The 11,655-nt window shown below is 40.4% G+C and overlaps 1 protein-coding gene across 2 annotated transcripts in view; it reads left to right on the forward strand.

Moving 5' to 3' along the window:
- The first annotated feature begins 199 nt into the window (after positions 1–199).
- Positions 200–11,655, forward strand: part of OSBPL1A (oxysterol binding protein like 1A) — an 86,525-nt gene continuing 75,069 nt past the window's right edge. For both annotated transcript variants that reach the window (XM_009285639.2, XM_009285640.2), the window contains exons 1-3: positions 200–308; positions 4,918–5,040; positions 9,713–9,798. In XM_009285639.2, the coding sequence (XP_009283914.1) occupies positions 4,920–5,040; positions 9,713–9,798 (207 nt within the window). In that variant the 5' untranslated portion in view covers positions 200–308; positions 4,918–4,919. The remainder of the gene's footprint in view (positions 309–4,917; positions 5,041–9,712; positions 9,799–11,655) is intronic.

Below are 11,655 nucleotides of genomic sequence, written 5' to 3' on the forward strand. Positions count from 1 at the left end.
CCTCCTCCTCCTCCTCCTCCTCCTCCTCCCCCTCCCTCTCCTCCCTGCAAGTGCCCCGTAGCGGGTGGTGTGGCTGGTGCCTCCAGGTGCGGTGATCCGCGCCCTGGGTCTGAGCGCACCTTTCCCGTAGGCAAGCAGTGCGGTTGCTGTGACGCGTGAGCCTGTCGCCTTAAAAAGTGTTTAATTACCGGTACTGAAATGAACTGCTCGATTTCAGACGCACGTAGAGAACTCCAGCGGTTCTGCTGAACTTTCTTGCTTGGAACTGTGCTTGCCTGCTGATCCGGTGAGATCTCGCGCTAGCTGTGGTAAGCTTATTTAGAGCTCCTGGGCTGAAAGAAAGTCTTTGACGTAACAGAACTAAACTATGTGCAGAAAACAGACAGGAGATGCCTAAGAACGAGGATTAATTTAAATAGCTGTTGCCTTGGCAGTGGTATTGAACAGGTACTGTGTTATTGCATCCGTGTTAATTGCTACTGAGCAGACAGTAACTTTATTTTAGGTAGGTGGTGCTTTCATATGAAATACCATGAAACTGTGTCATAGAAACATGTACAACTTCCAGAAGCCTTTGACTGAAGATTAAAATAACTACTTTTAGATAACATCACTCGTGCTTCTAGTACTGCAACTCTTTCTTCCTGAAACAACTCCTGTCAGTGCAGTGTGTTGTGTGGGTTTGTAGACAGGTTCTGTCTGTCTGTGCGGTTTGATGCGTTTTGTCTTCCGTCTTTACAAGCATCACTTCATAATGTGTGCTTGCTGGGACATGTAGGAAGGTCTCCCTAAGCAAGTATCATCCTTTCCTACAGGAATCTAGTTTTCATGGCTAGAGGAAGATCTCTTGAAATACTAGCCAGTGCTGTGCTTTTTACCAACCTTACTATTTGTCACGAATAGAAAGCTTCCTATGCAACTGGTAGCTGCTGACTCAGAGCCTTAATGTTAAATTTGGCAGTGCCAGTACTGCTTCAGCTGCTTGTCAAGCTGCAGCAGAGTGAAAACTAGCCATGTTCTGGTTAGTGTGTATTGTTGCTGTTCTGGGCTGTGTACATGGCAGGAGGCCTCAGCAGGAGAAGAAATCAAAGCAAAAGCAAGTGGGACTTACCAATAGTGCTGCCCCGTGGTTAGGGATGGCGCTTTAGGTCTTCGTAGACCACTTTGTGAGAAAAGCAGCTTTTTTTTGCCTGGACTCTCCTAGCAGTTGGGTAAGGTTGGTAGTTTGTATATTGGTAGTTAGGTGGCTTTTTATGGCTAAGTATTCTGCAACACTCCCTTAAGCAGGTGTGCAGGCAGAATGGTAACCTGGACTCTCTACTCTGTGTTGGAAACAAACCCTCTGTGAAGACAGATGCTGTAATAGTGTGAGAAGATTGCTCTGGCATAGGTGTCATAGAAGAAGATAAAAGCAGAGCATCTCAATGCTATTCTTTATACCTTCTTAAAGGATAAGATTCAATTAGCAGTCAAGTACTGCTCCGGTAGTCCTAATGAGTTAACAGAAATGCCTTGTATAGGAGGTACTAAATATTGTTCTTGTGTTGTTTTCTCATGGTATACCAGTGACTACCATACAAGCCTTTCAACAGCATGAGGCATAAAGATGAGCTGTGAAAGGCAGTTTAACCTATATCAGCTGATTAATGGAATAAGGTAATGATGGCAACACCACTGACTGAACAGATGTCCGTTCTCTTAAGTGGCTAGTAGCTTTGCATATAGGCAGCACAACTCGTATAGATTAACCTGTTAATAGTATCCTATGACTAATAACTCCAAACTAAACTATTAAGTTTCTCCCTTGGTGCTGATGGTCTGGCTTGGTACCTCAAAACTGGTGGGTGGGGATTTTGGAGCTTTCTTGGTGGTGGGTCATGTGACCAAATAAACCTCTGTCTGCAGGGGAATGCAGGTGTGCGAAGTACAGTTGTAAGCGCATAGCATTTGAGTGCCTGTGTATTAATTTCTTTCCATACACTAAACTTGCCACTCAAACTTTTGTTGGTGGTTGCTCATGTCCAATATAGAGCAAATCCTGTTGCTTACAACAGTATTTTCAAGATTGTGCTAAGTTCTGTTAAGAGTCCCTTTGCTGCCAGCTTCATTTAGGCACTTCATTTAGCTTGTTAGCTAAAACTTTAGGTTCTGTATCACTTGTCTGATGAGTAACTGCACACAGATTCACTTTCCAGCCCCAATTGTAGGAACATTTTCATGCGAATGATCCTTCTAACTATGACTAATAGCCAGACAGTCATTCTTCTGCATCATTGCATGCTTCAAGCTTACAAAGTGTATTTGAAATTGGAGGCTTGGCCTAAACAGCAAAGTCTTTGGGGACTAAACCAGTGAAGCAGACAGGCCTTTCTTAGCCATGTTACTATGCATGTCACTCTACTGTTAATACCTGTCGTAAGAGTACAAATGAATCGGTGTTTTTAACCTAATGACTATTTGGGGGGAGAAAAATCATGCAAGTAACTTTACACAGTGATTCAGCTTTCCATGTATCTTAAGCTGTTTAAGATTCTGCTCATGTACATAACTAGCCTTGCTGCATGCAAGAGCTGTGCGTTTGGATCAGCTTCTTGGTTCCCTTCCTAAGCAGTCTTTTCTTCCTTCTTATCGATATCGAATGGAAACTGCAGGTTCTTAATGCGTTGAAAGTGCATTGCTATTCATACCTGCTGTGTATGTGGGATGTTTACAAATGATATGGGGTAATGATAGGAACGTGTTTCTCTCATCTGAGACACTTGAGAGATCACTAAAGAAATATTGTGTGGGAGGGGGTGAAAATGAAGGATGAGCTTTGCTTCCCCCCCGCCCCCCCAGTAGGCTGGCAAAATGAGCTCTAACTATCCTCTTAGCTTTTGTCTGTATGATTCTCAGTGCTGCATTCTGTGTCCCCCTAAAACAGTATCACTCAGCTTCAGAGAAAGTGTTACAGACTGATAATACGTTAACATATTTGATTTTGATCTTTTGTCTAGACGCTGTTAGAACTGATGCACTGAGGAAAGTTATACCTGCCCCAGTAACAACAAGCTGTGCTGTGTTATCTCAGACAAGTGGATAGACTCCTGTTTAAAGGAGAAGGTAGCTTCAGGGCTCAAAGGATTACTAAAAGGACTAGTACTGTTTTGTTTTGTTTTTTTTCTAGTAGAACTGAAAAGCAGGCACAAAGAAGAGTATTGTCTAACCACTGCTGGAGAAGGCATTTGTATCCTGTGTCTTTGGTAGATTGCAGGTGACTCATCCAGTCTGTTCTTCTGAAACATGCTAGAAAGGTCTTGCTTAGTCTCTCTGTCAAATTCTTTGAAAATGGATTCCCTCTTTCCCCTTGCTGATTGAGCAAAAGGTAGGGGAAAACTCTCTTATCTGTATTGTTAGCATTTTGGCAGTCTGTCCTGTTCTAGGCTTGTGTCTCAGTCTTGAATATTACAAGATATGTTACAGGCTTTTTGTTGCTTACCCGGTGTTCTCACTGTCTCTTTTTCTTGCTGAGTGGCTTCTCATCTTACAGTAGTTGAAGAGCTCCCTGCATCTATTCTAGCTATGAGTGTGTGTGGTGCAATCAAGCTGCCTGTCCAATGCGGCAGAGTGTAAACAGTTTGTGGGACCAATCAAAACCTCTGCTAGTGTAAGAAAGCTAACTGTGAGGCCAGTAGTCTTCTTTGCAATCATTAACTGACTTTAGAAATCTAGATTCTGCAGGATCTGGTAAACCTAGTGTGTCAGGTGAAGATGCTAAACTGGAGACACTAAATTGGGGCAACCTCTTCTTTTAATGTTGTTTTTAGTAGCAATAAATTGTGTATTATAGCACAGTCTTTTAAGGCTGCTTTTAAAATCGCTTCTTGACACCTCTTAAAAGCAGTATATTTAAATGGGACATTAAAGCTGGGTTTTGCCTGTGCTGAGCTGTGCTGCATCTGGCTCTAGTGGTTGTAATAGCATTTAAAAAAAAAAAAAGGCAAAACAACTTCAGATTGTGATTCTGTCAGTGTGAAAAGATTGGTCAAGACATCACTTAATAACTGTATTCAGTGAGAGACCTGGTAAGTAGCAGTATCACTTGCCCAAAGGTTTCTGGCTCACTGTCTAGTAGAGAGCTGTAAAAATAGCGATGATAACAGGTTTTGTTTTCTCCATTCTTTGAAAGATGTAAATGCACCTTTTTTGTAGTTCAAAAGCAACGGTAAGATGAGAATTAGCTAGTTATGTTTTACAGTTGCATGTTAACTTCTTTATATTGTACTATTGTGTTTAAAGATAAGGTCAAATCTACAAAGTCGTTTGAGTATCTGATTCCCCTTCAAGTCAAGGTTGGAGGCGGACAGGTATCTGAGTTCAAGAGCTGATCGTACCAGTTACGGACAGGTATCTGGGGATCTCCATGTGAAGACGGATTCTGTTCCCCAGGGTTAGCAGTCAAAATAAGTCTTAGTTAATTCTGAAGAAATGCTTGGGCTAAAAGGCATATATCTTTTTTTTCTTTTTTCTTTTTTTTCTTATTGCCTCTGGAAACCTTGAGGAGTAAAGGTAAAAACCCTACGAGGAAAAAGTAAATGCTTTCTGGTTATGCTTGTAGCAAAGCTTGCCTTGTTTGTGGCAGATAGTTCCAACTCTCGAGCCACACTTAGAACCTAGAAAACCGAGAAGCGAGGAAACACGGGTATTTTGTTATTTAACTGCTTTGTTTGTATGAGGAATTTTAATGCCTCTTAATGGCATGTCTGGGTGCTGGACGGTTGAAAACAGCTTGCACATTAAATGTGTTCCACATAGGAAATAGTTGTCTGTCTCATACTGGTGTTAATATTAAGAAAGGGAGAAAAGTGACATAATATTAAGCCATAACTTATAGCAGCATAAGAGATTGCAAAATTGGTTCTTTCATATCTTTATTAGACATGAGTACGGAAGCAGAACAGCAGCTTCTCCATGATGCTAGAAATGGAAATGCTGAAGAAGTTAAACAGCTGTTGGATACCATGAACAAAGGAGAAATAAGCTTTGATATCAACTGTAAAGGTTAGTAGCTTTCCTCAAGTGTTTGTAATCTCACTGCTGAAGCCACAGGTAGTGAAACTGTTACTGATAGTATAACCTTGCTTTCTTTGGAGTGCTCAACAGAGTAATAAAAACCACTTATACAACTGCTTTTACCCTGTGACTCTTAAGGCCGTACTTGCCTAGGGGAGAGATCATAAAAGCGGACTACAGATAACTGTAACGTACAGAAAACCTCAGACTAATTCACAGAAGCTAGAAATGTCAACAAGACAAAGAATCATACCTCTTTCTGCCTGTGTTCATGCTTATGCCAACTTTGGAGCTTTATAATATTAAACAAAACAGACCATGGTGCCAGGGGATCGTTCAAGGAGGTAAAGAGTCTGCAACAAGGCAGCAGAGAAGATTAGATAGTTTATTTGTGCTCTGCTAGGTGTGATTATTTTTTTTTAGGCCCATGTTTCATTATCATGTAGTAGGAGCAGCTATGTCTTTTGCCGCTTGCAGGAACGGTTGGAACAAATGTATACTTTTTACTATTAGCAGTGTATGAGGTTACTTGGGAAAAGAAAGTAAAACTGCCAGTCATCTGGGTCTTTGGCCAGCATTAAAGTTTTGCACGTGCATAACTAACATAATTACAGCTAAGCAACTTGCTGAGCATTAAAACTTCAAACTGGGGCTGGATTTGCAACCTTGTTAGCAGTCATAGACTGCCATATTTCTTCATTCATTTAGTACCTTTCTATTTCTCTTTATTTACATGAGTGTGTTTCTGGTTGCTTCAAAAAAGTGGATGTGTATATACACTTTTCTACATGGGCTGGTATTTCTTTGTTCAGCATTTAACTGTTAAGCAGCACTGAGAAGATAGTGCTGCAAAGAGAGAAAGCAACTATGCTTCTTCTCAGCCATGACAGAGGGAACACCTTGCCCTAAAGAGCAGGGAAGTCTGTTATCTGAACAAGCTCTGTCCCTTTCCCAACTCTAGTTCTTAATCATCAGTTTACTCATCCTTTTGTTTGACTACTCAGCCGTGTCTGTTTTCCCACTAGTTAATATGCTCACCTCTGGAAAAACAAGTTGTAAAACCCAAACCCTTGATACTTTAGGGAGCTAATTTAGTTCATAATTTAAAGGGGAGCTAGACAGAGCTTGATGGAACTAGAGTCCTCCACCCTCACAAGTATGTCCTTTGCAAATATTCATGACATTGTGTGTAGTGCCTAAACAGCTGGATTAAAAATACCTTAAGATTCATGCAACAGTACCCATAAATAAGTTGAAGTCTCTTGTGCTTAGAAGATATTTCAGAGCTTCTCAGATGTGTTCTTAAACGTAATCTGAAGTCAAGAAAGCATAATGAAATGGCATAATCTGCAGTCCTGTATTATATCAAGCAAACTGGTCTCTGGTCAGCATTCCTGCTCGAAGTCAAGTGTTAGTATTGTGAAAGTTTGCAGCTAGGTAGAGGAGGGTCAGCTAATGAAGAGAAAGATGGATGGTGCTCAGGTGTTAATCTTCCAATTTAGCAATACATGGCCAGCCAGCTAATACATGATTGCTAATGGGAGGCCTAGGAAACTAGAGGGAACATGCTGGTGATAGTTCAGGTTAAATAAAATAATTCTGAATATGGAATCTGTACACAGTGAAATCTCTGTTCTCTAAGTTCTGGTTCTTCTAAATGTTAGAGGACACTAAAGTGTTCTCTGGGGGAACTGTTCTGGTTGTGTGAAACTTCAGAGTTAAATCTCTGTTATTCCACAGGCATTCTTCTAGAGACTGATTATTTCAATCACTTTGCACCCGCAGAGTATCCCATTGGAAATAGTCTAAGACAAATTCAGGCCAGCCTGCCTCTGCAGTACAACTACCCCTGCTATTCTGCCTCCTCATTAGCAAAACCACTATGTCTTGCTACGAATCCTGATCTGTTAGGTACTACCAGATAGCAATTGCACAACCACATGATGATTAACTAAAATACAGGCTGTAGACTGTAACTGACTTTTTGCAACCCTCAATCTTCCTTCTTTTCCCTTACAGCCTCTTGTCCTTCTGTCATTACCTTCTGGATAATCAGATATCCCTAGAAAGTCAGGGTATGGGAAATGTCTTCAATGCTGCAGCAGTTCCTTCAGGACTTGCATCTGATGTGGCAATGGCACTTGGCTTGGAATAAAGTACTTTTGGAGCAGGTGGGAGACTGTACTGGAGGTAGTGTAAACTTACCCCAGAGCATGCCTTGGGAGACGTAAGTCTGACACATTTATGTGCCTGGGTGTCAAAGCCTACCTTCAACAATCTTGTAAAACCTGTCTTGTCTTTCAAAGGGTAAGCTTATATCTGAGGCTGTGCTCTAGATTCACAAGTGTGAAGTCTGTCAAGAGTGATCCCAAACATCCTGATTTCAGCCAAAATGAAGGAAGAGAAAATAAATCTAGGCTTCTCCTACTTGTTCTGTTGTGACTGGATTCTAGCCAGTCAACACTTGCAGATAAGCAAGACTTGCTTGATGAGAATCTAGCCAAATGGTGTGAACTTCCATTTCCAGTTTTCTCAGTTCACTGGTTTCAAAAGAAGGTATTCATACTAAAACAGAACTAAACCTGGGTTTCATCCAAAATGATCAAGTTTTCTAAGGCTACGTTAGCGTATTCTCCTTAAATGCAAGAAAACAGAGTATCTAGGACTTTGCAAAGTAAGAAAACTGTAAAAAAAGGTCAATGGTCAAGAGTGCGTTATGCCAAAATATACATTTGAATGACTGCACAGTAGCCTGGCAGACCGCAACCAGGAGATGACTGCTTGGTTTGTCTCCATTCTCTAAACAAATGGTAACACTTGAGACTTACAGCTAACTGGCATCAAAGCAAAGAACTGGGTGGGAGGGCTAGGGGATTTTTTTTGTTGTTGTTTATTCTACTTTCCTATCCTTGCATTCTCATCAGTGTAATGATGTCCTGGTTTAAAATAATTAAAAAAAAAGTGCAAACACTTGTGGTCACTTGAAGAGAAGTAATAAACACCTCAAGAGCTTGAGAAGTAGCTGGTCAGCTAACATCAGAAATGCAGACATTCAGAGTGGATGCAGAACAAGGGCCTCTGGCACTTTATTTAGTAAGAACTACAAATCTGGCCAGGTTCCTGATTTTTTTTTTTTTTCATGTGAATTCCTTAGCAGCAGCATTGTCTTGCCAGTGCTGTAACTAAGGACTGTCTTGGGCTAACAGTATGAATTCAGTGCAACTCAGACCTTTTTTGTGTTATTTGAAAGAGCCTTCTTCCCTACTAGACTGAGGGATGAATGATGTCCACTTTGTATGTTGTCCAGTACGTAGCCCCAGAATTAGTGATCCACACAGTATTTCTCTTCTGTGGTACTTTAGCCCATCAGCCACATAGGGCAAGAGTTCTGTTGTAGGCCAGGCTGGGATGAGGGGAAGATACTAAATCTGGGGTTGGAACAACAGCAGGAGTTGAGAAGAAAGAGAACCAAATAACAAAAGAAATAGCCAACAGAGGGCAGAAATGTTAGCTGGAAACTATTATAAGAAATAGGAAAATATTTCAGCTGTGAACCACATTCTAATGTTAATTTGTAATATGAGAGCAGAAAGAATGATGAACTTGCAAGACCAGCAGTTCTCTTTTCCCTTGTGCTGGTGGCTTGTCCCCTCAGGGCAAACTTAATGTTATGCATGTTCCAGACTTCAGTGCTTGAGGATACATGAAAAGGGAAAGCTTAATGGTGGCAGTAACTTCAAAACCGTTTCTAATGCCTCATTTTCATTTTGCTTCCAAATACAAAATCATAGCTTTTAGGTGGCACTTGGAATGCTGTGGGTCTGTTGCTTAGTAAAAACAAAGAACAAAAGCTGATTTGCTTAGTACAACTAAGTGTTGCAATTGGAAACTAACATGAGTTGTTAAATTAGTAATCTCTAATACTTTTAATATCTTGCTTTTAAAGAAGTGATTGTAGGATAGTTCTTGAATTTCATTCATACAGCCAGTCCTCCAGGACATGCTTTAAATGCTCTTTAAAGCATAAATGATAGTTCCGTTTGCATGGTCACTTCTGTGCCTGCTTCCTACTTACGCTTACCATTCCTGCAGAGGCTTGCAGCTGTAGATGCTACATGAATTCTGCAGTGCACAAAGATTTAAAATCATGATACATAGTAAGGCTATCTTTGTCTTGTGCTTGTACTCAATTTTAATAAAAAACCCTAACATTAGGCCATCCCACCTGTTTTGGTTTGAATCATCTGCTTGGAAAGATGGGTTGTCTGACCTCTCATTTGTGTGCAGGATATAAAATCAGATAAACCAAACTGGGTTTTGATAAACAAAAGAAATGTGTACTTGCATGTGCTATTTTCATAGTGAATGAAACTAACTGAAGCTTCTTGCTACTGTTGAAGAACAAGGTATTACATGAAAACAAAAGTTTTGTTCTCCATCAGGCTACATGACTTTAGAAAGATTTTGTAGGTTTGAATCTAACATTCTTACACTGCATCCTGATTTAATAATTCAGATGGCGTGAATAGTATTGATGCTTCCAGCCTCCTTGCTCCTCTGTTACTGTGAAGAATGATCATCAGTGCCAGCCTCGAAGCACGTGACAAGATCTTTTTTGTACTGTGTGACCAAAACTTAATTTACCTGTTTTGTCTTTTAGGCAGAAGTAAATCTAATATGGGTTGGACACCTCTTCACCTTGCGTGCTACTTCGGACATGCTGTTGTGGTAGAGGATTTGCTGAAGGTATATTTCTATTTGCTTCTGTGTGTAAGGCAGAAAATTCTTTGTTATGCTAGAAGCAGTTAGTATTTATTTGGGTTTTTGTGATAGAAGAAAGGTGGCTTTGTAGAGAGGCAGAGTCACTCCTACAGTTTATCTGCATGTAACATAGAGATAACTAAGCTGATTGTTAAAACTAAGGAATGAAATAGTTGCTGTATTAAGATCAGCCCAGTTTACAAGGACCCAAAATAGTGACACGGGCAGTCTATACCATAGTATACAGCTGTTACTGTGAACAGTGTTCACAGCTATCAGTACTTCGCTAACTTTCTCATGAAGTATGTGTGCTTGTCTGTGTAACCATCTGAATACAGGAATTGAAGACGTGTAGTATATAGGTATGCACTTGTGAAAGCTTCAGCCCTTTTCAGACTCAGTGGATATCTGCATATAGTAAGCCAGCATCTGATACTATAATGCAAATGGTTTCAAGGGCCTGATCTAGCTTACTGTAGTACATAAAGTATATAATTTAGGCAATTTCGCTTACTAAGTCGCAGGAAAGGCTAAAGTGTTTCAGATGCAAAAAAGTCTGTGTTACCTAATTGGAGGTTGTGAATAGAAGTATGTCCAGAATTCTGTGCAAGTCACTTATATGTGTTTCTTTCCAGGCACAGGCTAACGTAGTTTGACTTACTATTTCTTTCTAACATCTTTGAAATAATGAACTGTGTGATGAACTTTGAAATGATGAACCTCTGTGGTCAAAGCTGACCTATTTGTATCTTTATAGCCACATCTGCACTGCATTTGCAGTTGTTTCTGGCTGAGTTGTTTTTTACCCTCAGCTCTCAGGGTAGCTTCAACCAACCTTAACTGTATTATACCCTATTCCTGTTTGAAAGGTTTTGCTGTAGATGGCAGGAACACACTAAACAGCCTCAAATACAAAGGTAGCTAACCTAAACTTGAATTTCATTCAGAAAAAAGGCTCCCAGCCATAATCGTGACTAAAGCAGGAAACAAAGTTGAGATTTCTTTGAGAAGAAGTTCTCTAGCCTACACACCTGCTCAGTAGATGATGCTGTTCTCAATCCAAGAGGGCTACTTAAAGCAAAAGGTAAAGTTTTGTCAGTTTAAATGCATTTATCGACACTTCCAGAGTTGGAAGAGTATGTGTAACTTTGTGCTTTCTTCTTGGCTGATAGGGCTCTTGAAAGGGTATTATTTAAAGAATGAATGGAATAGTAAAGGAAGCTGTGTACCTCTGAAAGCTAAGCATTTATAGGTGTCTCTGTGTACTTGTGCCTAGATTTTGTGCTCAAAGAGCGAGTGAATGAGGTATTACCAAAAACAGAGCTCTGGAACTAAAGTCAGGTTCATCAGTTAACTTTAGGCAGGCAGCAGTGATCTGGCTAAATTATGTGATAGTTATATGTCCTGCCCTCTTTCTGACTTTTTGAGAGGTTAGGTAAAGTGGTGTAGAAGAAATGCTTAAAGAAAAGAAGGGTAGGGCTTCCTGGAACAATGCCTGTGTGACTGGCCTTCCTTTCAGAGAAAAGGTATGGGATGGAAAAAGTGTGTGACAAGAGGAAGGGAGATTCAAGACAAAGATTGTAGAAGAGAAAAGGGAGGAGAAAGGTTAAGTTTCAGATGGTACCATCTTAATGCTGACATGGAAGCTTTCACTTCATGTGAAAGAGCAGCAACAGGTGTCTAGAGAGAATGCCACTTGTTAAATCAGGAGCACCAGGAGGCTGTGCTACTGTGTGTACATCTGTAATAATATGTGTATGCATGTTATCCAGTACCATTGCAGTTCTTTCTGTAAGTTGTTTGGGTTTTTGTGTTGGTTTTTTTCCAAACACCTACCTTTCC

This window comes from Aptenodytes forsteri, unplaced genomic scaffold (genome assembly GCF_000699145.1).
Source record: "Aptenodytes forsteri isolate BGI_AS27 unplaced genomic scaffold, ASM69914v1 Scaffold23, whole genome shotgun sequence".
NCBI classification, from domain to species: domain Eukaryota; kingdom Metazoa; phylum Chordata; class Aves; order Sphenisciformes; family Spheniscidae; genus Aptenodytes; species Aptenodytes forsteri.